The sequence below is a fragment of the Fringilla coelebs genome (genome assembly GCF_963513975.1).
Source record: "Fringilla coelebs genome assembly, chromosome: 6".
In the NCBI taxonomy this organism is placed as follows: Eukaryota; Metazoa; Chordata; class Aves; order Passeriformes; family Fringillidae; genus Fringilla; species Fringilla coelebs.
Genome location: NC_140034.1, coordinates 12334174 through 12360284, shown reverse-complemented (window position 1 = coordinate 12360284; position 26111 = coordinate 12334174). Strand labels below are relative to the sequence as shown.

Sequence of the window (26111 nt, the reverse complement as noted above, 5' to 3'; positions counted from 1 at the left end):
GCTCTGCCCCGTGCGCTGGCTGCGCTGTTGCCATGGAGATTGCGTGCGCTGTTGCTAGGCAGCTGAAGCATCCTCGCCTGCACACTGCAATGCCACGAAATGCTCAACTTTCCTCATTCCTATCTCCCTTCTGTGATCTGGCAGATATGACTCCTTTGGATCTTATCCCACCTCATTCAGTGGCACTGCTGCGATTTCTTGGTGTTAACCCTGTAAACCCTAAAAAGCCCGCATGGCCCTGCAAATGGGATTTATGGCAATGAGTTCAGGGCTGAAGGAGTTAAAGTGGTTGGGGATAGACTACAGAGGAAATGATTTCTAGCAGATAAACTACTTTAAATGTTCTGGCATTCATGGAAGGGGAGGTTTGTGGATGCAGTCTTTTGTTCCATCACTGATGGTTTAGATGAATAAAAACAGACTAAAATATCACTACAAGGTAAGAAAACCAGCTTGAATGGGCCTAATTAATCTCTTTGGTTACAATATATATTTAGTTTTTTATTATCCTCTGCTTGCGCTTGCTGATTTTGACGTAGCATGTGAATGATAATTTAGCTGTGAAGCCTGTCGTGTACCATATTTGACTTATTTGGCTTGAATAATAAAGATATCAGCCTGTATTCTTGGAGTATACTGCATTAATCAGACTTGCAGGAATGATCACATGGTACTCTATCGCCTTTTCCTGTTAGCTGCTGCTTGTCAGCAGCTGGCTGAGCTGTAGGCTGCAGGCCAGTATCTGCATACCCTTTCTCCTCAGAATATTCCAAATATACTGTCTCGTCATTATGCATTTTGCTGCAGTTTGACAAACTAAATGGTCCTCTGCACGTTAAGAAGATTATTTTAAATTTCAGAGCATTTGTGTAGTTGCTAGGCCATGTATGCATTTGAAGAATTCAGGTAGGCTCTCTGTTTTATACATCAGTGTGCTCGGTTTTTGTTCTCACAAGGTTTTTGCTGTGTAATGTCAGTCAGCTCTACAGTTAGTTCTTCAATGTGCAGATATTTATTGCTTTTTAGAATCTCTGCCCTGTGCATGGGGAGAAGTGCTTGGAGGGTTCGTTGCAGGTAACGGGAGCTTAACTGCATGATGAAGTGCAAAGCTGGGTAATTGATTATATCTTGCACAAATTTCATAGCCATGCAGCCAGAGACAGCGAGTACAGGGTAGTTATAAATATAAACCAGAAACTGTTCTCTTTAAAAGGGTCTTTGCTATTTTTAGTTCTGGAGAATCTGACAGATGCTCCTTCAAGATAAAATACTGATGGTGATAGAGAAGAGAAAATTGATGCTTGGATTGTACATAGGATTATATTTTATGCTGCTGCAGAGTATACATGTATTTTTCATAACCTTGTAGCTGCAGAATTCCTTATGAATTGTATTTAAAATATGAATTTTTTTTTTTTGTTTGTAGGGGTTGGTTTGTAGTTTGCAAACATTTGAACAACTGTGATTGTTAGAATATAAAATTAGCACTTTTTATTTGATATTGGTTCTGCTCAGTATTGCCTCTGCCCCCTCTCTTCCTCCATCCCCCACCCCCAGTATAACTCCATCCTTATGCAAGTATTGAGGTCTGTTAAAACCCCAACAGATATTTGAAGACAGAATTTCTACCCTCACTAGCAGACAATCATTTTCCTATGCAGTTTGGGACTTGAAAAAATTCTGGTCAGTAGTTGTGGGGTAGGGAGTGTCTCACTTTTTGTAGAAAAAATTTTTGCTTAATGTGTTGTTAGTTGCTATAACTTAATGTGTTCAGTTGCTATAACTTGTGTTACAAAATTGTCCAGATAAAATGGTGACAATGTTGAAACAGCACTAGGCATCACCTTGTGGTACGTTTGTCTGTATATCATTATTATAATGTATCTTAAAAATACCTTTCTTTTTGAGTCAAAAAATTGGATTGTTTGACCAAGTATGTAACTAGAGGAGATGATGGATTCTTTTTCTAAACACAATGAGCATTCTTTGTCAAATACCTTAAAATGAAACTTTCTACCCTCAGATTAGATATTTTTAATATTATTTCTGCCTTTTGTTAGGCAAATATGTTGGCAATTTCTACTATTTTGTGACTTGCTGCTCAGTTCTGTGTGTGTGTGGTGGCAATAGCAGACAAAGCAGGTAAAGGGCACCCCCACTCCCCAAAATGTTCTGATTCCAGCTGCAAGGGCTGAGGAGAACCAGGCTGACTGTATAAATTCCTCCTGTTGTGAAATGCAGCATGAATGCTGTCTGAGGGGAAAGATTTTACTGGAAGACTAGATAATGCTGTGTAACTGCTGTTGTCAGGGCTGTCAGGAGATGCTTGGAATCTTGACATTGCTGATTGTTGGCAGTAAATTAAGGTGCAAATGGGCCCCAAACTTACTGTGCCACTTACTGTGCCCACAGAGTTTGTATTTCTGCCAGTTCATTGGGTTCTATTCATAATTGAGTGAAATCTCAATAAATCTACAATGAGAAAAAAAAAAGGATGTTTTAAAAATTCTGCTTTTGAAGCCTTAGCTGTCTTTGAGTGGCTTTCCTAGACATCTTGGGCCAGAAAGGCACCTAGTTTTATGGCAGGAATGGCCAAATGCTGATTACACACCCATTAGGCTTATTAAATTATGTGTCATCCTCTCTCAGACTTGATTTGAAAATAGTATTAACATTTGATGTGCAGACTGCTAGACATTTTCTTTTAAATTTTGCACTGGTAGGGCTGGTGTTTCTGTATAGCAGCATTTAAATGGCATTTATTTTATTAGGAATTTCCGTGGGGTTTTGTTGAGGTTGCATCTGCATGTTGATGGCTTTTTTATTTTTAATGCTATGATTATTCTCGTGCCCGTGGCTATTTTAGATTTTGATGGCATCAAAACAAATCTTGCAAGATAAAGATTAAAAAGAGGTCTAGCTGAGCAGTGGGGTGGAAGCCTCCCTGCCATGGGCTCCTGGAAGCAAAGTGGCCATAGCAGCAGAGGGCACTCTGGCCTAAGGGCCCCAGCCCCAGGGTCACCCCACTCTCTTTTAAAGGTCCCTGTCTTCCATGTGCTCAAAACACAGGCTTGCACTCATCTCTCACCTTGGCTTTAACCTGAAGTGGGTGCTCAGGTGTGTGTTGGAGCAGCAGGGCTGTTTCCATCCTCCAGTGCACCCCCAGGCCTTGAGTACCCAAGTGTCCCCAGATCACCCATCCTGCTGATCCCAGCAGTGCCTGCTCATGCACACCCATCCTGATGATCCCAGCAGTGCCTGCTCATGCACACCCATCCTGGTGATGATCCCAGCAGTGCCTGCTCATGCACACCCATCCTGGAGATCCCAGCAGTGCCTGCTCATGCACAGCCATCCTGGTGATGATCCCAGCAGTGCCTGCTCATGCACACCCATCCTGGTGATGATCCCAGCAGTGCCTGCTCATGCAGACCCATCCTGGAGATCCCAGCAGTGCCTGCTCATGCACACCCATCCTGCTGATCCCAGCAGTGCCTGCTCATGCACACCCATCCTGGAGATCCCAGCAGTGCCTGCTCATGCACACCTATCCTGGTGATGATCCCAGCAGTGCCTGCTCATGCACAGCCATCCTGGAGATCCCAGCAGTGCCTGCTCATGGACACCCATCCTGGAGATCCCAGCAGTGCCTGCTCATGCACACCCATCCCGGTGATCCCAGCAGTGCCTGCTCATGCACACCCATCCTGGAGATCCCAGCAGTGCCTGCTCATGCACACCCATCCCGGTGATCCCAGCAGTGCCTGCTCATGCACACCCATTGGTGATCCCAGCAGTGCCTGCTCATGCACAGCCATCCTGGTGATGATCCCAGCAGTGCCTGCTCATGCACACCCATCCTGGTGTTCCCAGCAGTGCCTGTCATGCAGACCCAACCATGACATCTCTCTGTGTTGCTCTGCTCTCTTCTTTCTGTCTCCACATTGGCCCTTCCAGACCTGCAGGACTCCCCAGATGGGTGGTGGAGGCTGTGGCACCCTGAGCCTAGGCCAAGAGGCATCCCTGCAATCAGGCCACCCAAGTTCCCCCCTGATTTCATCTTCACTTCCCTGGTGAAATGGTGCCAGGTTATTTTTGTGAAGTGTTAAGCAGCTGCTGGACCTCTCTGAAGAATTGTCTCACTTAAAGACTGTAAGTGACTCTGGTGTATATTTTGTGAAAAACTTACTTGTAAAGCCCTTTGGGATGAAATCTTTCCTATGTGGTTACTGGCTGGATAAAGAGAGACTTAAGCCTCTGAAAAATAGGGAGTAAATCCATAGAATAATCTCACAGCTTCTTGTATCAGCCAAGCTTGTTTATCTTCCTCTTGGAAAGAACCTAATATCCCCTGAAAAACTTTGCTTTGAAAGCAGGGTTAATGGAGCTAAGCCTCTTCACAGTCCATATGGGCTTCTGGTTTCTGTGAGCTATGGGTTGGGCCCATTTTACTGCTGATTCCTGCACTGTCTTCATAAAACCCCAAAGCTCACAGACATTTGGGCTGTACTCGGAGGCAGGATTGTACATAAGCTGTGCTTTTATGATGCGCTGCTGACCGCACTGCTGTAAGATGACTTTGCACGTGGAGCCATAAGAGGATGGTGCACTTGGCCACGAGCAGCACTCCTCATTTGGTATCTTCCACCCAGATTTAGCTCTCTAGTGGCAGAACACAAATGCATTTTCTTTTCTTTTGTTGCTATGCCTTTATCTTTCTGGGATATTACTTGGTATTCTTCGCAGCGAGCTGGTGTCTGTCTATTTCTGCCACACCGCCCACCACAGCATCGCAGTATTTTTAACTACATCTTCTATTCCCCCATCCAACAAGCACAACTGAGAATGCTACAGGAAGGAAGATGAGTCTCTCAAAAGAGAGAGCTGGCTCTGAACAGAGGAACTGAAACCCACCGATGAATAGAAAGCAGAGCTCAGAATGAACGTAGAGCATCTGGGTGCCAGGGTGCATGGAGAGCCTCTCACCTGCTGATCCCCAAAGCAACAGCAGCATTAGAGGATGTCCTCTGGGAGCAGGTGATCCCCAATTGGGCAGAGGAAGGCATTGAGTTTATTGTACCTACAAGCATTTCATGGCTGAGTTTAGCTGCACAATTGGATCAGCACGCAGGAATTGCCATGTTTAAGCTACATTTGCTGCTGTAAAGCAAAAAAAAACCCTGAATAAGCCAAATTAGTGAAGAATTTTGGTTTTAACATGATTCTGCAAAAGTGAATTCTGGTGGCAGGTGTGCATCAATTGCCTGGTCTGACTGTGAGTGCAGCATTCTCCTCCCTCTGGTGACCAGAAAAAGGAGACAAGGAAATGGAGTGAAGCTGCATCAAGGGAAGTTCACACTGGACTTCAGGAAAACATTCTTCACTGAGGGGGTGGTGGGTCACTGGAATAGTTCCCCAGGGAAGTGGCCACAGCACCAAACCTGTCAGAGTTCAAGGAGTGCCTGGACAATGCTCTTAGTCATATGGTTTAGTTTTCGTTAGTCCTGCAAGGAGCAGGAAATTTGGCTCGGTGACGCTTATGGTTCCCTTCTAACATGAGATATTCTATGATTCTGTCATTTCCCTGCTGACAGTTTAGGTATCTCCAGGGTACCTGGCATGTTTATTAAAGAACCATATAAAGGACAAGCATGAGCATTTTGTAAAGATGAATATTACAGTAAAAGGCATGTGACTTTTCCTTCCCCCTTCCCCAACAAGCAGTAAGATGATTTGTCAAAGGGACAAAAGGCTGGTGCTATGAAGGGATGCAGGCCTGTCTCCAGTAGCTTTTCCAGCTGAAAATTCCTAAGAAGGAGGCCTTTTAAATCATCCCAATTTTCAGAAGTGACACTGCAGTTTAAATAGCTAAGCAGCTTTAGGAATTTGTAGGTGAGGTGCCACCCACCATGGCTTCACTAAGGGTGACAAATACAGAAGCCTTCTGCCGTGAGGTTACAGTGTTGGTGGATAAGGGAGGAATGACTGTCATCATCTGCCTGGATTTGTGCCAAATGTTTGACATTGTCCTGCACCCTTGGCTCTAAACAGGAGAGACAACTGACAGAAACAGGAGAGACAACTGACAGATGGACAGCTCGAGGGTTGAGAAATTGGCTGGATGGTCACACCCAAAGACTGTGGTCAACAGCTCGATGTGAGAGTGGACACCAGTGCTGAGTGATGTGTGGAGCTCTCAGGGGTCAGTGTTGGAACTGGCACTGTTCACATATGTGTTGGCAGCATGGACAGTGGGATTGAGCACACCCTCAGTGGGTTTGCCATGACACCAAGCTGCGTGGTGCAGACAGCACACTGGAGGGAAGGGACCTCAACAGACTTGAGGAGTGGCTCCATGTGAACCTCATGAAGGCCAGCAAGGCCAAATGCAAGGTCCTGCACCTGGTTCAGGGCAATCCCAAGAATATGGAAGGTGTCCACAGCAGGGAGATTGGAATTAGATGATCTTTAAGGTCCCTTCCAACTGAAACCATTCTATGACTATATGACAATAGAAAAGGATTCCTGTTCCTTGCTGCAAAAAAGATGATACTTTTGATGAGTAAGAAGCATCAGGAGAGTTGCCAAAAGACTATTTCAAGTTGCTACAGGTGTGTAGCCTCTGTGCAGGGGTGTAAAGGGATTGCAGCACTACAGAGAAGTGGAACAAATTGTTGTTCCAGTTGGTGACTCTGACCTTCCAGGTTAGATGGAGCAGCTAGTGAAAAACACACCAAATGGTGGAGTTAATCTTTTCTGACAAGAGGGGAAAAATTTGAGGAGTAATTGTTTCTGAGTTCAAAGGGTGTTAAAATGAAAGGGAGAAAGCAAGTTTAAAAAGGAGAAAATTCAAGGATGGTATCTTGGCAGACCATAATTAGTTGCAGGATCTTCTGACCTGCATAGCTGAACTCTCCAATTGCATATCATCTTCAAAATATCCTGTAGGTGCTCGATAAATAACCCCAAATATGTGAGCCTGGAAGCTGCTGGCTGGCCAAGTCTCTGCTTGCTCAATGTTTTCTCTGCAAGAGCGTCCACCAGTGAACCAGCTGCTCATGGTCCTCCCTTCTGTCCTCACATGGATACACACACACACAGAATCATGGAATGGTTTGGGCTGAAGGGACCTTAAAGACCAACTAGCTCCAGCCCCCAGCCATGGGCAAGGACAGCTCCCTCTGGATCAGGTTACTCAAAAAGACATCCAAGCTGGCCTTGAGCACTTCCAGGGATGGGGCAGCCACAGTTTCCCTGGACAGCCTGTGCCAGTGCCTCACCACCCTCACAGTAAAGAATTTCTCCCTGATCCCTGATCTAAACATCCCCTCTCTCAGTCTGATGCCCTTGTCCTATCCCTCCATGCCCTTGTAGAAAGACCTGCTGCTTGCAGCCCCTGTTGCCTGCAGCCCCTTTAGGTACTGGAAGGTGCTGTAAGAGCTCCTCAGGGATTTCTCTCCTCCAGGCTGAACAGCCCCAATTCTCTCAACCTGTCTTTGTAGGAGAGGTGCTCCAACTCTTGAATGATCTTCACAGCCTCCTCTGGACTCTCCCAAGAGGCTGATATCCTTCTTATGCTGGGAGCCTCACAGCTGAACAGGAAACTTGGTGAAAACACATTGTTGAGGCAGAAGTTTTTTATTATCTGCAGGAATTGGGAAGTCTAGTTGTTCAATATGCAAATGTGAATATTCCATATGATGCATCTCATCAGAGAAATTGCAGAAGCCCGGGTAGCAAATTATGGTCTCAATGAGATCTATAATACCCTTTATGTAATCCTTCAACCTTCATTTTGTGACTGGGAGACTAAATTTTTTTTTTTCCGAAACAAACTAGCACTAAATTAAAATAGGAGGAAAATGAACTAGTTTTGCATTTTTCTTTTGCTGAAGGTGATTGCCTCAAATCTGCTCTTTGATATTGGAAATTGATTTTAGATCCTTGGATTTTGGACAGTTGTTATTTATCCACACAAGGCATATACCCTGAGGAAATGTTGCTTCCTTAAACAGCAGATTGAATCAAATGTTTTTGCTGACATATTTTTCCCTGTGACAACTGACACTGCAGTTGCCTCATATTTCAGTGGTTTAGCACAGAGGCATTTGAAGAGAAGGAGAGAAATGCTTCTAAGAAAGTAATGTGAGAATGCTGTTGCTGGAAATTAAGATAAGCACACCCTATTCTCATAGTGGCTATGTTGAAATATTTCTGCTGAAGAGGAAAATAGGTAGAGACTCTTTGTGAGAGGTGGTGGAGTCAGGTTTGGCGAGATTTTAAGGGGCAAAAATTCTGATGCTTGGGCATATAATCTTATCCCACATATAAATATGAAAGAAGATTTATCCCAGGATATTCATTGCATTGGAGGAGCTCCACTGTCTATGTAGGAGGTCATTTCCAGTCACAGTTAAATCACTGTGTGTGTGTATTTAGTGCCTTAAACAGGGGGCTGTGGAAGAGTGTTCCCTTCTTTTCTCTGGTTGAACTTGCACCCTACAGAGCACCAAAGGCTTGGTTCAGTTACCTGAGATCTGCAGTGCAATTCATTTCCAAACCCAAGGAATTTCCTCTCTGTTCCCTTTGCCTTCTAGGCATGATAACCTGTTTTTGCATTTTTATCTTGTCTCTCTCATCTCCAAAACATGTTTATCCCCTTCTCCCTTTTTTTAACTCTCTCTCTCTCATCTCCCAAACATGTTTAGCCCCCCCTCCTTTTTTTAACCAACCTTGTGATAATATTTACAAACAAGAAGTGTCTGCTGTTGTTTAATGAGGATCCAGACACACTTTCCAGAACTGAAGGTAGTTATCAAGGCACATGGAAATTGATGTCAATCTTTAAAATTAAAACAAACACGAGTACAGATGGCTTCTTTAAATAACAGAATTTATGATAATGTTTAAATCCACCTATGGGCATCCATTAGAGCAAGTCATTCTCAGTCCTGTGTTTTCTAAGCCTTAGTATGAAATCTATAAAGATTTGAAGCATTTCAGCTGAACTTTCATGGAAAACAGCTGCTGCCCACTGCTTCCTACCTGCAGTGCCTGCTTCATAGGGCTGGATGCTTGGTTTCAACATCCTGGTGTCTCCCAGAGATGCTCATTAGCTCTGTCCCTGTCCATATTTTCAGCTACAGAACAGCATGGATGTCCAAATTCCCTCTTGACTTTTCTTGTGCAACAAGGCCAAATGGATAAAATTGCTGGTCTTGTTATTTCTGCTATTCATAAGGTAGGTACAGGATATGGGGGCTTCTTCCTATGATTCATTTTAATCCTTGTGGTATAAAGCCTCAGACTAACTTCCCATTAAATTTGTCCAAGGGAGGGAAGGAGACAAGGAAAAGAACAGACTGAAAAGAAATAAAAGGAGAAAAAGACAGGTAAAAATTTAGGGAAAGAGATGATTGAAACTTTTTTTTTTTCAGATTGAAGGAGGGTTTTATATCAAAAGGCTCATTCTTTCTTCAGACTCTAAGAATTTTTATAATAAAAGAAGTATTCTTGCCAGCTTTGCCTCCACAGATTGTCTTTGCTTCATGAGACAGCACTTTTTGATGCCATTTCATGTAGTTAACACTGTTCTGCCCAGCCATCACAGCTTAGCTGCTGTTTGCCAAGGAGCTGTTTCTTTATAAAGTGACATTAAAATGCAAGTAACAGATAAGACTCTTTTTGACATGCATTGCAAATTATTTGAGATCAAAGTCACATTCTTGTTTTAATTGGGAAATGGAAATCTAAGAACCACATTTCAAAAATGAAGAAAAATGCATTTTACATGGATCAGATTTTCACAAGAGAATGTATTGGCTCTGATTATTCCAGGAAGGAGGACCAGCTGGATGCTATTTATGTAGAAAATTGGCCTTTGTCTTTAAGGGCTCACATAGATGTGGAGTGTTTGAATGATTTGAAAGTTTCTGTTTGTTTTTCAGTGATGAAGAGTGTGGAAAATGTGATTCTAAGTTTGCCTGTGTGTATTGCAGAATAAGGGGAACAGGCATTTTGGCCCTAACACTGCTGTATGGCACAGCTGGACTGGTCCTGTTCTGGGACTGGGACAATTTTGTTGCAAGAGAAGCATCAAAAGGTTTAGGAGTCCAAAGTACTAGTAATATGAAGGATGGGGAAAACCCCACCACCACCATTTTTGGAAAAGGATCAATCTCAAAGCTTAAGGATGAGACTTCAAAGGCTGGACTGGCTTGTTAGGCAAGATTATTAGTACTAATAAGAGGTAATGCATTCATGTCAGTAGCTCCCCTATGGTAATTTTTAACTACTCCATATAACCAATGGCATTTTCAAAGCTCACTCAGCACAAGCTCATTAAACAAAGATAGGCATTTATTTAAACTATTTACAAAGTTCAGTGTGTAAAGGAGAAGAAAGAAAATGTGTTATTAAAGAAGAAGGTGAAAATGAAGTACCCACAGGGTACAGCACATGTAAGGTATCTCAGTAATTTGACGTGAAAACGACGTCTGATTTACTGCAGAAAATCCTGACCAAGATGTAACAATATCCCACTTTTGAAGGTCGAAGTAAGAGGAAAATCAATCCTGAAATACAATGTGATTTCCTAGCATCAAGCCTTAGAAAGTGGAGGGGCTTGTTCAGAGGGGGCACAGTACACTTGGCATCACCTCAGCTCCCACTGCAGTTCTGCTCCTTCCAGATACAATCCTCTCTCCCCAGACAGGGTCACATCTGTGCCTGCAAGTGCACAAGCATTGGGTGTGGGTGTGAGCTCAGCCCCTGCAGCTTCCCACGTTCTTTCTGAGCTCCAGCCACACTTGTGTGCTCTGGGTCTGCATCAGGATCACCTCGACTGCCAAATACTGGGGATTTCAGCTGGCTGCTCTGGTGTGTGGGTGGGGGGAAAGTGAGGGGACAGACACGGACTGGTTTTCCCTGTAGATGCACAATTTGGCTCTTGAGGTCTGGAATGTGTTTTCCTTTGCTTTTTTGGGTTATTCTCTCTGAAGTATCTGAGGTTGGTCTGTCTGGCCTGGCAGTGCTGAGGATGGGAGCCCAAGCTCTGCTGTGGTGTCACACAGAGGGATCAACACCTTTGGGCTCCCACCAAACTGCAAGAGCCTGCTCCCATCTGACATCCTGGGGCTTTAGCCCATCGCCTTCCCCAGTACGTGTTGTGATCCAAGTACAGCGCTCAGCTGGCCATGCTTCACCAAATTAAAGTTTTTGGTGCTTTCTCAAAATTTCTGATGTTTTAAAATCTTTATAGTCAATTTGCATGCTTTTAAATTACACGTGTTTAAATTAAAATAACCAATCTATAAACTAGTGCATCTTTTAGTTGTTTCTATGTACTCCGAAGGGATGATACCAAGCCTTTTGGTGGGTACCATGAATAGGAAGTTGAATTTTAAGAATGCATTTTGAGATATATATCCTGATTTATAGAGTGCATCTGGGAGAGGAGCTGTTTATAAAATCCAATGCAGGGGAAGCAAAACCATGCCATCATGTTGCTACATAGGAAAAATGCACTGTACTGCAGATTTGCACTTGTGGTTTAAGGTGACAATGAGCAGAAAGCATATTTCCAGGGCTTGCTTTGTGAGCAGATTACTTAAACCCAGATTCCTTCAGATGTCTGAGCTCAGTCATGGAAGCATTAAGAAAAAGAGTCAGCAACTTGACTAAGACTGCTCACTGAAACCTTTATTAAACTTTAAAGAAGGCAATGAAGCAAGGACTAGATGTAGGTGGGTGTGGAAAATAGCTGTGGGGACAGGTGTTGCTTGTCAGTTTGAATTTGACTTCGATGTTCAAGCGAGCCGAGGCAAGCGGGGACAGAGCTGGTGGGGAAGTGGGGCAGTGCAGGTGCACTGAGTTAGCTGGAACTGCACCTCTCACTGCAATCCCCAGAAATGCACATCACAGGAAGCCATCCATCCAGGAACTTGGGCTGGAGCAGATAGCTGGGTTTCCTTAGTTGGTGTCCAGCATGCTGCCTCTAGTCCGAAGTCCCAAATCGCTGTAAATTCAAGGGGAGATAAATCTGACAGGGGCAGTTGTGCCATAGAGCGGAGGATTTTTCTTTAATGCTGGGATTTATGCAGATGCTGCCAGGCATGGTACCTCTGTGCCCATGCACATGGGGGGCTGTCCCCAGACCAGTTATTAAAGGCAGAGAAATTGAGGTAGAGACTGTCCTGAATCCTGGGAGTGGCACTGATGAGTGAGATGCAAGCCCTGCTCTATGGCTCTCCCTCATCCAAGGATGCCTTCCCTCTGAAACATTTCTGTGTGTGTATGTATGTACATAAACACTCTGAGATAGTTTTGTATGTGTGTTTCTACATTGTTCTGTAAATGAAAGTTTGTATTATATGAGCAATTTCCTTGAAATTTCCCTGCTGGGGTTGTGAGCATAGAGGATGGAGAAAATGACACTTTGTTTTGATTTCTAGCCCAAATGACTGTGTACAGTGATTCAAGTGTGGCTTCTAGACAGGACTTATTTATATCTGTCCATTAGATTTGGGAAAAGGCTACATGTTTGTTTACACTACTGCAATTCAAATCTATTTGTCTGCTACACTTAATGACAGAATGTGTGGGCTTTTATATATATGGAGATATCTATTTATATACAGGCATATTCAGGCAGAAAGCAAAGAATGATTTTTTTCATTAGTACATGATTTTAAAAGGCAATAGGAAAAAAGAATTTGGCGATAAACCTGCAAAGTGTCAGATTAGAAGATACAAATCCCAGAGAAATAGGCATGGGAATATGACTGAGTAGGACTGTTCAAAGAAAAGCATATTATTATGATATCAGCATATTAAGCTGATATTATTATGAAAACTAATATCAGCTGTTTTAAAGGTAAATATCAAAAAATGCTGTCTTTGTAATGGTAATCACAATAGGGGTCATATAATAGTTAATAGTATCACTGTTTTGATGAGGAGCACAGAAATCCCTGAACGCTTTAAAGATGTTCATCAAGTAACTCAGCGTTCTGGCAGAGATGTTAAAATTATCCCTACTTTTTTGTGAGTAGGAAAAGTAAGGTTAAATAAAATGCCAAAGGTCAGATTCCAGATTAGATGTGGTGCTGGGAATAGGGAACAGGCTCAGACTCTTTCAACCCATGGGCTTAATTCAAATGTTTGAAATGGAAAGACCTTGCCATGTTGGGAATTCACATTTGAGATCACTCTTCAGAAAGCTAGTTGTCTTCTACTTTTGTCTTTTTTTCTGCAGTGGAAATTAGTCCCACTTTCAGCCATGAGAGGATTAGTAGTGCTGTGGATGCAGTTGTGCAGATGTCTGGGATGAGCTTCATTTCTCCTAACTCTGAATGTCTCCATCCTTGCTGGTCCCTGTGGGCTCCTTGTGTAATCAATGGAGAGAAAAAACTGCTGCAAACGTGATTCATCTGACCTGTTTTAGCCACCTACTTTAGGAGTAGATGAAGCATGCTCTAGAAACACTTTTATTTCTTTTGATTTTGAGGGAGTCCAAATGAAGAACTGATACTTAGAGGTTGTCTGGACTGGACAAGGTGAAGCAGAACTCAGAGCTGAGTGTAAGAGGCTCTAATGTTTTGTCTGGCTCAAACTGTGGCTTACCTTTAGGAGTGGTTTTTTATACTGTCCCTTTTCAGCTTATCTGCTTTACTTCAGCTGCTGGCCCATGTTTTAATGTCCATTAGATTTAACTACAGTTTTAGAGTACAAACAAGGGAATGACCCAGGTACTGTCTTATTGACTTGGGTGAGACCACAGCTTTGAATTCAGTTTAGTGCTTGAATGCATCTCTTTATTGCAGGAAATGGAGTAAATAAACTCTCTTGTAAAACATGATAGTCAAGACAGAACTTGACTCCTGACTGGGGTACAAGCACTTCTTCCAACAAGATCACCTCTTGCCCTCTTACAGGGAGCATTTTAGGGGTTCAGTTCATTGTTATCCTGATTCTTACTACATCCACTGGGATGTTCTTTTTCTTTCAGTTTACTTTAGATTCTCCTTGAAATATATTTGGGATGCAGTGCCTGTGATGCTTACACAGCCATCTGAAGACCACTTCTACATGGGTACCCAAAGCACTGCTGCATCAGCATTCTTAGGTTAATGTGCTCCTGTGCATCCATACAGGCTGTCTATAAAATCCCTCTCTCTGTGTTAAGTTGGATGATGTGCCCTATGATTTTGTTGTGCTTTGGCTTATGTATCTGTAATAGCACCCAAACCACTGAATACACCACTGAAATTCTGTGCTGTCATGAAGCTTTCCAAGGGAAAGATGTATTTAAAAGTCCAAAGACTGCTGTTCCTGGATAGTAAAACCCATCCAGATGAGGAAAACTGAGAATAGCTTCCTTCATGTTTTACCTATCTGCCCTTTAGGATGCTGGAGAAGCTGTGGAGAGAATTGCAGGGGATTTCAAAAAGTTCCTGGTGTATTAAACACCTGAAACACAAAAGTGGATATGTCAAAGTGTATCTGATCTTCTCCTGGTCTGAGACTTACACTGACAGTGTAACTTTTGTCATCTCATTTGGGTGTACTGTCTTTATGCTTTGAATCAACTAATGAAGCTGGGATAGCTGACATTTGCCCGAAACCTCTTGTTTTTATGAAGTGCTTTGTTTTAAATGTCATCCTAGACCATCCTGGTTTCATTGGTGCAGTGGTTTGCAGATACTAGAAAAGGAAATTCCCTTGAAGAAATAATCCCTGTGCTCCTGTTTACATGATCTTGTCAAAGTCTCAAACTGTTGTGCTTTTTGTAGAGTAGCTGGGGATGTTCTCCATGCAGTACTTCTTTATTCATGCACTGGATCTGGCTTATAATTCATTAACCATTGAAATAACAAGAAATAAGGATGGACCTTAAACATGGTTCATGCTCTCTGAAAACTTGGGCAGATGTGTCCATTGTATCCAATTTTAAATCCTTTGTCACAAGGATAATTGATGACTTTTTGTTTTAAAAGCTGAGCTCTGGGACAAGAAATCCCATATCCCTTCTTACACCTGACTAAGTTTTTGCATCTCACTACTCTGAGAGATACTGCTGTGCACGGAAAAGTGCACAAGAATATCCTGAGCTAATAGTTATTCCAACCAAGCCTGTGTTGAACTAAAGGCTATAATTATCTACATGTCCCAGGAGCTGATCTCTTCTTCCCTGGCATTGCCAGCTGCAGAGTGACTGAACCTGTGTGTTTCCTGGGGCATGCTTCTAAATGTCTTAGCAAATATTAAGCAGATGAATATATAAATAATGTTAAATCTTCCAGTGATAGCTTCTTTATTGCAATTATAAGGTGACAGTTGCTGTTCCCTTAGTAAGAGAAGTTTGAGTTTTAGTTTTTTGTTTAATTTGGCAGCGAATTGATGTCTCTTCTTGCCAACTGTGCCACATAAGACAATGAACTTCACAGTGAAATCTGACTATAGTAAAACACATAATCTGTTTCACTTAGTTTTAGAGAAGGCAGTTGTTTAAAGCAGCTGGTGAAGTACACAGATGTTCTAGTTGAGGGCAATCCAATATTGAAATGGCATAATGTGGCAACAAACTTGCATTTTAAAATGAATGGCTGACAAAAAAAATATTTAGTTAAGCACCCTACCCTTAATTATAGTGGCAGATATTTTTCATCTGGAAGCATGTGTTCAAAAGGTGCTGAACACCCGAGCCTTCTTTCTGGCAAAAAACGCTGGGTTGCAGTTCCTTAAGACAGAAAAGATGCATTCACTGGCTGGCTGGACTCAATTCCACTCTGTGAGTTTGCTGCCTGAGTCTGCAAGTGAAATGACAGTGGCTGTGCAAAGAGGCTTCATTCATTTACAGACACAAGTGTTGTGAAGTCACATAAGAAAAGAAAGCTGAAGGTAAGATGCTTGTGTTAGGGTGCTGCTCCTCTACGGGGACCAGCAGAGCTGAATCTTTAAGCTGGGATGGAGAGCAGCTGCCTCAGTGAGTTTCCTTGTGGAGAGATTTTGATCATAATATTTTACTCATCTTGGTGAATGCCTGCCCAGTGAAGCATGGAAGTGTTGGGCTTTCTCTCCCTGCTGCAGAGGAGGAGGCCAACTTATGCAATTTCCTTGCACTTCATTTCTTTGAATTTGCACAGCTGCCCTCTCGGGACTGCAAAGTCCCTGGCCCTAGGGCCTGCCAGTTTTGGAAGCTTCTAAATGTCAGGTCTAATTTCAGTTTTCATTTTAAAAAATACAAAGTTCCTTGACTTTTTGCTTGTAGAGAAAATGGAGCTATTCCCAGTCAGTCGAATCATGGTGCCATTATATTTCTGGGTATAAGGTGGGAGAGAGAATGAGATGTGGCTATTTCATTTTCCTGCAACAAAATGAGGCATGGTGCCTTCAATTACACCAATTAAATCAATTACATAGTAATTTTCCTCATTATCACAAGGCCTGTTCTCTAGTGCAACCTCCAGCATCAGAAGCTGTTCATAGCCCACCCTGGCCATGCAAAGACCAGGGCAGTATTCTGTATTGCCTGGTTCCCAAGGTGGGAGCTCATCACAGAAGACACCCAAGAGCCTGAGGGGAGAGGGAGGATCAGGTGTTTCCTCATTCCCTCTCCTGGCTGCCCAGTTTGAAGCCATTACTGAAATAAAGCTGCAGGAGTCTAGCCTGGAATAGAAAGTAGGTAGGTAAGTGATCCAAAAGTTTAGTCTATGTCTGAAAGTACATTTTATATCCTTCCCTTAGCTTTTCCAACTGCCAGTTCACCAACTTTAGCCCCAGGGTTGTAATTTCTGCCTCCCTTCCCTGCCCATCAGCTCTCTATCGTTGACTTAAAGGCTTAGTCAGAGCTGCAGCTGGCAGGGGGCTGGCAGTGGGTGCCTGTGTAGCAGTAGGCTGTTGTCTGACCCTTCCTGGCAGCAGGGGTGCTGCAGAGACTGTGAAGCTCACCTGGTCAGATAGCACCTGACCAGGCTGAACTTGGTGTCTGTGCTGGCATGATGCCAGTTTATTAGTGCCATGATCATTCTGGCTGAGTTGTACTCACAGAACTGGAAGACACACTTCTTGTTTGCAGGAAAGGCGTGGTGTTTGTCCTTCTGCCATCCTTGGCAGTGAAACAATTTGTCTTTCCTGTACCAGCATGCGTCACCCAGTGCTGTGTTGATGAACTGCTGACATTTTCTAGAATTCATCATCACAGGGACCTCCTGTGTCTGAGAGTGCTGGAACCCTGCTGCCTGCTTGCATGCTCTTGGAGGCACTGATAAGAAGAGCCTTGTTCTAGCAGTGTTGTGTCTTCCCAGCCTTTAGAGGATATGAGGCATGTGGGAGCTCTTCTCTGAGCTGGAAGGATGGAGGTAGAAAGTATCGAGCTCAGCAACTTCACCATTTCAGTGCAGAACACTGTCAGATTTATTCTCATTTCCACCACTGTTACAGAGACCCAGAGTTAGGATGGGCTTCAGAAAGATTCTGGGATGTGGTGGATGGATAGGGAGCAGGGCCTGGGAAGACCTGGGTTTCTTCCTAGGCTTGTGCTAACACTGGGGTGTCTTGGGCAAAAAGATTCACTGTCTAAAAAATGGGATTGGTAGACTCCTGGAATGTAAACCTACCAAGGCTGAAACATTCTTCTTTTGGAAACAGCTTCTACTCAGGTGTTTTTCTTTTGAATGACCCCTCCTGGACAAAGTTATGTCTGCATTTCCATGTCACACTGTTTTATAATGTGACTTCCCAGTCTGTGGCAAGAGGTGAGGATATATAGGCTTTAACACATTCATTCAGATTTAACTACCTCTTCAGGAAAATATTTAGAAGTACCTTCTCCACATAAGAGGTTTTCTGTTGCTGAAAATGAATGTGCTGCCTTGGGGCAAATGAGTATCTTCTGATTGCTCATAACATGGTTCCTTTAAATCTCCTGCCTTTATTGAGAAAATTATCATCCTTGCTGAGGATCCCTTGCTGAGGATCCCTCCATTAGTCTCTCAGGGAGGCGGTTAGCAGAGATGTGGATGAGTCATGTGAAGCCTTGTGTCTCTTAGTGCATGTTTGCAAACCTAATTTTAGTCAGTCTACTCCATTCCACTCTGCCAAAATTAGATAACATTGTTACAGCCATGCAAGTGTTTAAATCAAAAAGATTCTCCTGATAAATATAATTAGGAAAAGCCGTTCTCTTCAGCTGTATTCAGTCATGGATCACAAATACATCCATCTTCTTTTTCCCTCTTTTTTCTACAGCGTACCTAAATTTTGGTTTCTAAGACTGCTCTCAGTCCCACTGGCTTCAGCAGGCTTTGTGTCACATCCTTAACTATCACACATTCAAATATGTGCCTGACATTTCCTGTGCATCTTTGTGCTTGAAAGTGATTGTTACCACTACAGTGTTCTGCCTGCAAATGCCCTCGTGAGGCACAGCAGCAGTTTAAATAAAGATTTCTTGACTTGCCAGGAAATTGTCCTGTTTACTGTTAATTTTTGTGATTTCACACTCCATCCCCTGGATTTGTATTTGAGCACCTCTTACCAGTGAATGTTACCCCTTTGCCCTTGGGAAGCAGGGGATGTGACAGACAGGTGTTTTTATGGTCACAAACTGAAGTCAACAGGGCTTGGGACAGAAGCAGAACCTGATACAAAATATCAACACAACACATCCAAAAAGGAAGAAAGAAACTGATAGTGTTTGTCAATTGACTCTTAAATGCTACATCTGATGCCATTGCAACAGGCTTTTAGCAGCATTTGTTCCTTCTGATTAGATTTGTTAGATGTACTAGATGACAACAGTCTATTTAAACATCCATTTATACTCTTGCTCTTGTTTTGGAATCCTCTGGGTGTTATATCTGGAATTGTGGGGACACACAAGAAGCCTTTCTTCTTTCTTCCTGGTACTTTTGTTCTGATTTGGCAGCCATGGCACTTTGCTCCTGGGATCTCTTTGGCTTTTTGTCTAAAGAGGACCAGACGTGGAATCGCTGGACTTGTGTGGCTCTCCAGTTGCTTATGTTGGAGGAATGAACTTAAGTCACAAAATCTTCTTTGCAAGATGACATTTCTTGCTCCTTCCCTTTCCTCCCAAACACATCATCTGTCTGCCAGCAGGGGTTATCTCAGAGAGAGGTGTGCTGCCTGCCTGAGGAAGAGGGAGCTGACTCCAAACCGAGTGAGTGAATGCAGTGGTTAAAGAGAAGGACGAGGGCTGGCCTGAGCCCTTGTGTGAGCCTGCATGGGGAACAAGTGACTCATGCTCTGGACAGCATGTTACAGGCTTCTCACAGCTTGGGATCCCACAGTTGCAGCTGATGTGTGACCAGTCATCCAGCATGGCTGGAGTGTGGGGCTGTGCAGCAGGAAGAATGCTGGGATGTGCTCCAGAAGGAGACTACTGCACTGGAAAATGTCCTAAAAATATAATTTTTAGCAAGATCTTAGTGCCAAAGAGGATCATCTTATCTCACAGTCAGGAGTGAATGTGGGATCTTATCCTCTGGGATAAAAAGGGGCTGGGGAGGGACGATTGAAATATCTCCATCTTGGCCTTATTGATCCTTCAGACTTCACATATCCTATGGGTTTTTCCCTTTCCTTCTGCTGCCAGTGTCCTGCAATGTGCTGGGGGAGGGCAGAGCCCTTGCTTGCATTGCACCTGTTTTCTGGGTAAACAGATTCACTGCTGTTGACAGCAGCCCACCAGCTCCTCAGTCTGCTGAAGTTCCATTTGAATAAACAAAGCATATTTTCAGTGCTGTGCAATGCTTGGCCGTGGTAGCAGAGAGCCCTAGCAGGTGTCTTGAAGGCCTCTGGAGATGAGACAACAATCCCCAAGTGGAACATGCAGTGGGCTGGCTGCTTAGCTAATGGAAGCTGGCCAGTCTCCACTGGATTTCACCCAGGACAACAAGATTAACACAACAACAAAAAAACCCCACTTGTTTTCTTTCTAACCAGCAATGTCCCCTTCTCTTCTGTCTCTTAGCCATCTGTCCCCTCATCTTTCCCCAACTTTCTTTTTCTGATCTTTCCCTTCCTTCCTCCTGCCACAAGGATCAGAAGTACAAACACACCATTTGCTGGTCTGGGGTGACCCCAGAACAATTTGCCTTCTTGCCACTTAGATATTCCAGGCAGCAAATGCTGCCCTTGGCTTTGAAAAAGACAAGTGGGGAACTTGCAAGAGGCAGCTGAGCTCGTGTGGCACACAGGTCCAGCAGCGCTGTGCTGGGGTATTTGCTGGGTCCCCAGGATGAAAGAGGAATTGAGAATCTCACTCCTTAGAAGGCTGATTTATTATTTTATGATCTATATTATATTAAAGAATGCTATACTAAACTATACTAAAGAGTAGAGAAAGGATACTTACAGAAGGTTTAACAAGATACTAATGAAAAACTCGTGACCTCTCCCAGAGTCCCGGCACAGCTGGACATTGGTTGGTCATTAAGTTAAAACAATTCACATGTTGGATAAACAATCTCCAACCACACTGCAAAACAGCAAAACACAGGAGAAGCAATCAGATAATTACTGTTTTCATTTTTCAAAACTGATCTTGATTACTGTGTATTTATGATTTGTATTTATCCTGGTGTCTCTGTTAGTGGGACATTATTAATGACATGCTCAGAAGGTGTGGTTAAAATGAGGACTTTTTAAAAAAAAAAATTGGTTTGAATTATGCAACACAGCAGCAAAAAAACAGATGTTGGGAAAATTGGAGGCCAAGAAAGTCATTAATAGACTATTCTCTGCCTTCCATGGATCTGAATACCTGATCATTATTCTGAGCACTGCTTGGAAAAGGTGGGAGATGTGAGAGAATTCTCCTTGAAGTCTTGCTACACATGTTGAGATACTTCTATGTGTTAATGTATGGCTGAGCAGCCTCCAGGGACTGGGAGAAAGTTCTACTCCATTAGAAGCAGCATCAGGTGGAAAATCGTGGATGAAATCAGAAATCAGTATCTTCGTTAATTGTGAATTATGGATGAAGGTTTTTCTCTGCTGGTTTTATATAATTAAAAAAGAATTGTTAAAATCTGCTTTCAGTTAAGAATATTTTAGTAAGTTCTCCATGCTGGCTCTTGAAGTTAAAAAGAATGTCTACTTACAGAAGAGGTGGAAGTTAGAAAGTAGTTTGTGTTTAAGTGTTGAACCACCAAAGCCTCTTCCTGCAGAAGTATTGAAAGGAGTGCATTAACTCCTGCTCCTTCTCCTGCATTGGCTGAATAATGTGAATTCAAAATTTGTAGGCTGAATAGAATGAACATAAAGTTTTGGGGTTTGTTTTCTCTCCCCCTCCATGTTCTAATTATGAATAGAATTATGAATAAAAAATCAACCTGTAAGCATTAAAGCTGTGGAGGAGACCAAGCTTAAAGTCTGTCAGCTCAGTGTTATGGCAGATGATATTTTATATTTATTTTGCAATATTTCTAAAGTTAATTTTTAGATGGAATTCAGGGAGTTATGTAACTTATTCCTGTGTGCTATGAATTAAAATTCAAATTTCCATTGCTACAGTGTGACAAATCAAAACCAGAAAAAAAACCCCTATGAAATGCAAAACATGTGTCATTCATTCTTTGCCTAAGTTAATGTAAAAATTAAAAATTCTGAGTACAAGTATAGTTAACCTGTGTGATTGCTTATTGAGTTTTAATACTGAATCATGTATTCTTCTGATCACCTAAGGATGTACCACGTTTCTTCCAGCCATTAAAAGTTTCCTTTGGGAAAACAACCTAAAAGCACAAATGAGAACAAAAATTACAATAGTGCAGGACACCCTGTTTTAATTAATTTTACTGATTTACACCATAATTAATATTTACTGCTTTTGCAAGAACATCTTGTGAGCCCACTTGGAAATGAAGGTGGGAAGGAGCCTGGGCAGTGGGCAGGGAGGTGGCAGCCCAGGCTGCAGCACCCCAGCTCACTGCACGACTTTCTCACTTCCAGAGGAGAGAGCTGGCCAGGACAGAGATCTGCAGCACAGACCCAGGGCAGCTTCTGCAGTGGCTGTGAAATCACACTCTGCAGTCCCCCTTGAAACTGACCTCTGCTTTTATTGGAAAGGTTTTAAAGTATCCCAAATTGGAATGCAATGCTTAGTTGCTACATTAATTTGAAATAAAATGTTTTTTATGGCCAAAACCGATAGTTTTCATTTGATTCATCTGTAATAGTTCAATTTTTCTGTTTTCTGTACAGAGAAATAAATCACCATGCTGTGCTGATTTCTCTTTATGCTTGTTTATTGTGGTGTGATGGTTTGTTCTGCTTTCAAGTGTCATTAATCCCCAAGAAGTAAATCAGAGTTTCTGAATAAGCTTTTCTTTGTCAGGTTTCACTGGGGTTTAATCCTCATAATCGTTAAAAAGGCTTTTCTTTTTATGGAAGAGCCTTGTTAGGAATTACAGCATGCAGACAGTAAAAGTTCAGACATTGTAGTTGTCACCTGTTAGAACTTGTATTTCTCTTTTCCCCTTCTCCTTCTGCCATATGTAGCAGTCTAGGTCTTGGGCTGAGACACAGACATGGTGGTTTGGCTGCAAAGGGTGAGCAGAGGATTATAGCTGGGCTGGAATCTGCTCTGGAGCTCCTGTCTGACTCTGGCCCCACCACTCACCCCTGCAGTGGCTTTGGGTGAGTTTCCCAGCATCACCAGCTGGAAATAACCACATGTGGCATTTAGTCCTGGGTGGGGTAGTCTCATGTCTCTGTGCAATGGAAAATTTAGGCTTTTGGTGCAGGAAGACTTCCTTCAGAGCTGACAGCAAGGCAGAAGAGACTCATTAAAACAAAACAAAACAAAAACCCAAAACAACCCTGAGTAAAACCACTGTGCCAAGAACTGCCACAAACCACATGATCCTTTACCTGCTCTTCCCAAGCAAAGACTGTAGCACGTCAACCAAGAGGCAAATAATTAGAAACATTTCCAAACTGTGTCCCTGAGAAGTGTCAACAGTGAGGAGTCCTGTTTGATGGATGATCCTGCATTTAGGAGAGGGGGAAGGATTCTCTTCTCTGTTCCCTTCCCTGTTTCTGGAAATAGCTATTGGAGTGTTGTGGGCTGGTCCCAGATAAATTTCAACAAAAGTGAAAAACGGAGGCTGCATGTGGCAGAAGTGGTTTTTCACTCTAGCTAGCTCAAAAGGAAAAACTTCAGAAGGCCATCAGGCACTTGGACAGGTGTCACACCTTGAAAAGTCGTTTGTCCTGCTCCATTGGAGACATGGGATGCTCTGGTGGCATTTGAGGCAGCGATAAACTCATACACAGAGGCAGAGGAGTCCATACAGAGAGGACAGCATACTTTAAAAGACTTAGGATTTCACAGGAGGAACTGGATTTTTTGTGGGATTGTGCAAACTCTCTACTTTCTACTTTGTAGAAAGGACTCATGACCCGTACAACAGTTTTTGCAGTTTAGGGCTAGTCTGCAGACCTCACAGTGATGCTGTACTGCTGTGATTTTCTTTCTGCACTTCTTATTTGTGGCTTTATATCTAAAATTTCCACTTAAACAAACTTAGCTTGATGAAAATATCAATCAGTCTTAGTTTGGGAAGGAGGGAGAGCCTTTCTATTTACTGCAGAGTGATTGAGATGCAAGTTCAGACGCTGAACCTGGTGTGGATGTGTGAGGTGGATGCAAAATGAATGTATGAGATTGGCAAAAGGATCTCTGAGGAGAAAAGCTGGGTATAAAAAGGCATAGATGGGGATATCATGCAACATCCTCAGAAGTGCCTCCAATGCAGGAAGGATGTCTTTGTTGCTGGATAGACTTTGCCATTAGCTTTAAAGAATGGCCACTCTTTGATTGAGACCACTACAACAGATAAAAAATTACACATCTGCTTCATGGTGTCCTGAAATGTACCCTCCAATCTGCAAAAATAAAACACGAGCTGATGAGTTTTTGATATTTATTTGATGTTCTATTATAATATCTACTACCCGCTGAACAGCCTTGCTAAAAAACTCCAGGAAATGTAAATTGCACACTATGAATAGGCAAATGATCCCTAGGCAATAATGTGTGCTGAATAACCTCCATGCCTTAGCAAGCTGCCAGATCTGCAGTGAGATCTGGTAGCTGAATAATGCATTGGCTTTGATGCTGTACCTGGCTCTGGACATGGAAAGCAAGATCAGTCAGCGCTGGCAGTGGGACCACTGTGTGCAGAATGACACTGGAAAAGGTTCAACCACAGCATCCCAATGAGGTTGGAGAGCAAATTTTCACTACAAAACGATGCTCAGGATAAGCTGATTTGGTCTTCTCCAGTCATTTCATATTCTTTTTTAAGAGCAAAGCAGCCTTTCAGGACCATTTGTTGAAAGCAGAATGTGCCACTGCTGCTAGGCTTGGGGGGAGAGACAAACCATCCTCTTAGGATAAGGATTAAGACTGCAGCAGTGTCTACCAACATCAACATGAAATAACACAACCTAACTGTGTGTCTTATTTTGGGCTTCTGAGTGTTTCTATCACTCTCTATGTCATCTGAGCTGTTTCAGAACATATTTTCAGCTGGATCAGCCACAGTGGATATTTTTAGAAATACTTTCCTGTTATGCCATTCTGCTACTGACTGAAAAAAGTGAAAGGGTAAGGCCAGCTTTCAAAGGGAAGCATACTCTGTCTGCTTCAATGAAATCAATATGTTAGTTTCCACCTACTCTGGCCTGGGGTTGTTTTGTGAACTACGTATCAGAAGAACATCATATCATTACAAGCACTTGAAAATTATTCTCTAAAATCAATGTGCTATTTTCTTTTAAGCTTGAATTTAGCAAAATCTTCCCAACATTTCTTCCCTCTGAAAAAGTTAGTGGCTATTAATTATGGGAGAAATGCATCCGAAATTATTTTCTCCAGTGACATGGATTCATCTGTTCTATGGCCCACATAATTCTGTTTTTACTACAGTGACATTCCAGAGGTTACACCCGAGATAAATTTATCTTGATGTATGCTGTGTTATTTATCCATGGAAATATAGGGGTAAGGGGGGATGAGCAAAATCTGGCTGCTGCTGTGCCTGTGCACATGCTAGAAAATCTGCTGGCAGCAAATACAGCACATGGAGAAAAGTTAGCTGGCCTGATTCTGTCTTTTCCAGAAAGTCAGAGAAAGGGAGGCGGCCCCGATGCGCGGAGCGGGCAGCGCCGACCGCGGGGCGAGCGGGTGTGCTGGGGTGCTCTGCAGCTGGGCAGGGCACAGGGCACCCCCTGCCAGCCCCAGCCACCCCTTCAGAGCATCAGCCTCTCACAGAGCCCATCCTCAGTCAGCTCAGCTGGGTTGGAGCGGGAATGCAGCGCTTTGAAGGATACCTTTGGTGCCACACTAAAGTCATCTCCTCCGCGTGGCTCTTCCCCGTTCATTGTGCAGTTGTGAGAGCGGCTGCACTGGGGCTGTGGCCAGGCAGAGAGAACCACAGCGTGTAGCTGTAGGAACAGAAACGTCCTGTGTTAACTTCAGAACTGCTCTAGGGTCACATCTTCACTCAGTGAACTGACAAAAATTGCCATCCTCTCTCTGCTTCCCTCAGCAATTGCTCATTGTGGACTTTTTATTTCTTTTTCCAGCAATGGTCTGCAACCTTGCATTGAGCTAACAACACACATCAGATTGATGGCCATGCCACATGGGGTGGGGAACAGGGGTGCCTTAGAGCAGCCACTATCCTGCTCATGGAGATTACAGTCATCAATTTCCATTTTCTGTGAGCATCAACAACATGATTCCTGGCTTTAGGAACATCAGTTGGTTCCCAAGGCTAAGCAGGTTTTCTTTTGGCAACCATTACTCTACCCCCACCATCAATGCTATAAAAAGACATCAGCAGCAGGGGATTTGCTTTGTGTCTATAGTATATGAGCCTGAAATGACTATTTTCCTTTACTACATCAGATTGGTACCCAGATTGGTACCTTTTGAGCCTTTTCAGATACCTTACGGCTTTCAATCCAATAGCACGGTCATCTCTTTTGCTGGCTAATCAGAAGCATTGTTGTTCAACACTGGTTTTGGGGGAAAAAAGAGAAAGCTTCAAATCTTAATTAAACACTGTGTGAACAAA

General features: G+C 43.0%; 1 protein-coding gene across 5 annotated transcripts in view; it reads left to right on the top strand.

Moving 5' to 3' along the window:
• The first annotated feature begins 319 nt into the window (after window positions 1-319).
• The window catches only part of EVL (Enah/Vasp-like), a 118551-nt gene continuing 92759 nt past the window's right edge, over window positions 320-26111 (top strand). For 4 of the 5 annotated variants that reach the window (XM_084208571.1, XM_084208569.1, XM_084208570.1 and 1 more), the window contains exon 1: window positions 778-906. In XM_084208571.1, coding sequence (XP_084064697.1) covers window positions 884-906 — 23 coding nt within the window. In that variant the 5' untranslated portion in view covers window positions 778-883. Of the gene's footprint in view, window positions 440-777; window positions 907-26111 lie in introns of those variants that run through there. The other variant, XM_084208568.1, reaches the window with a different exon arrangement.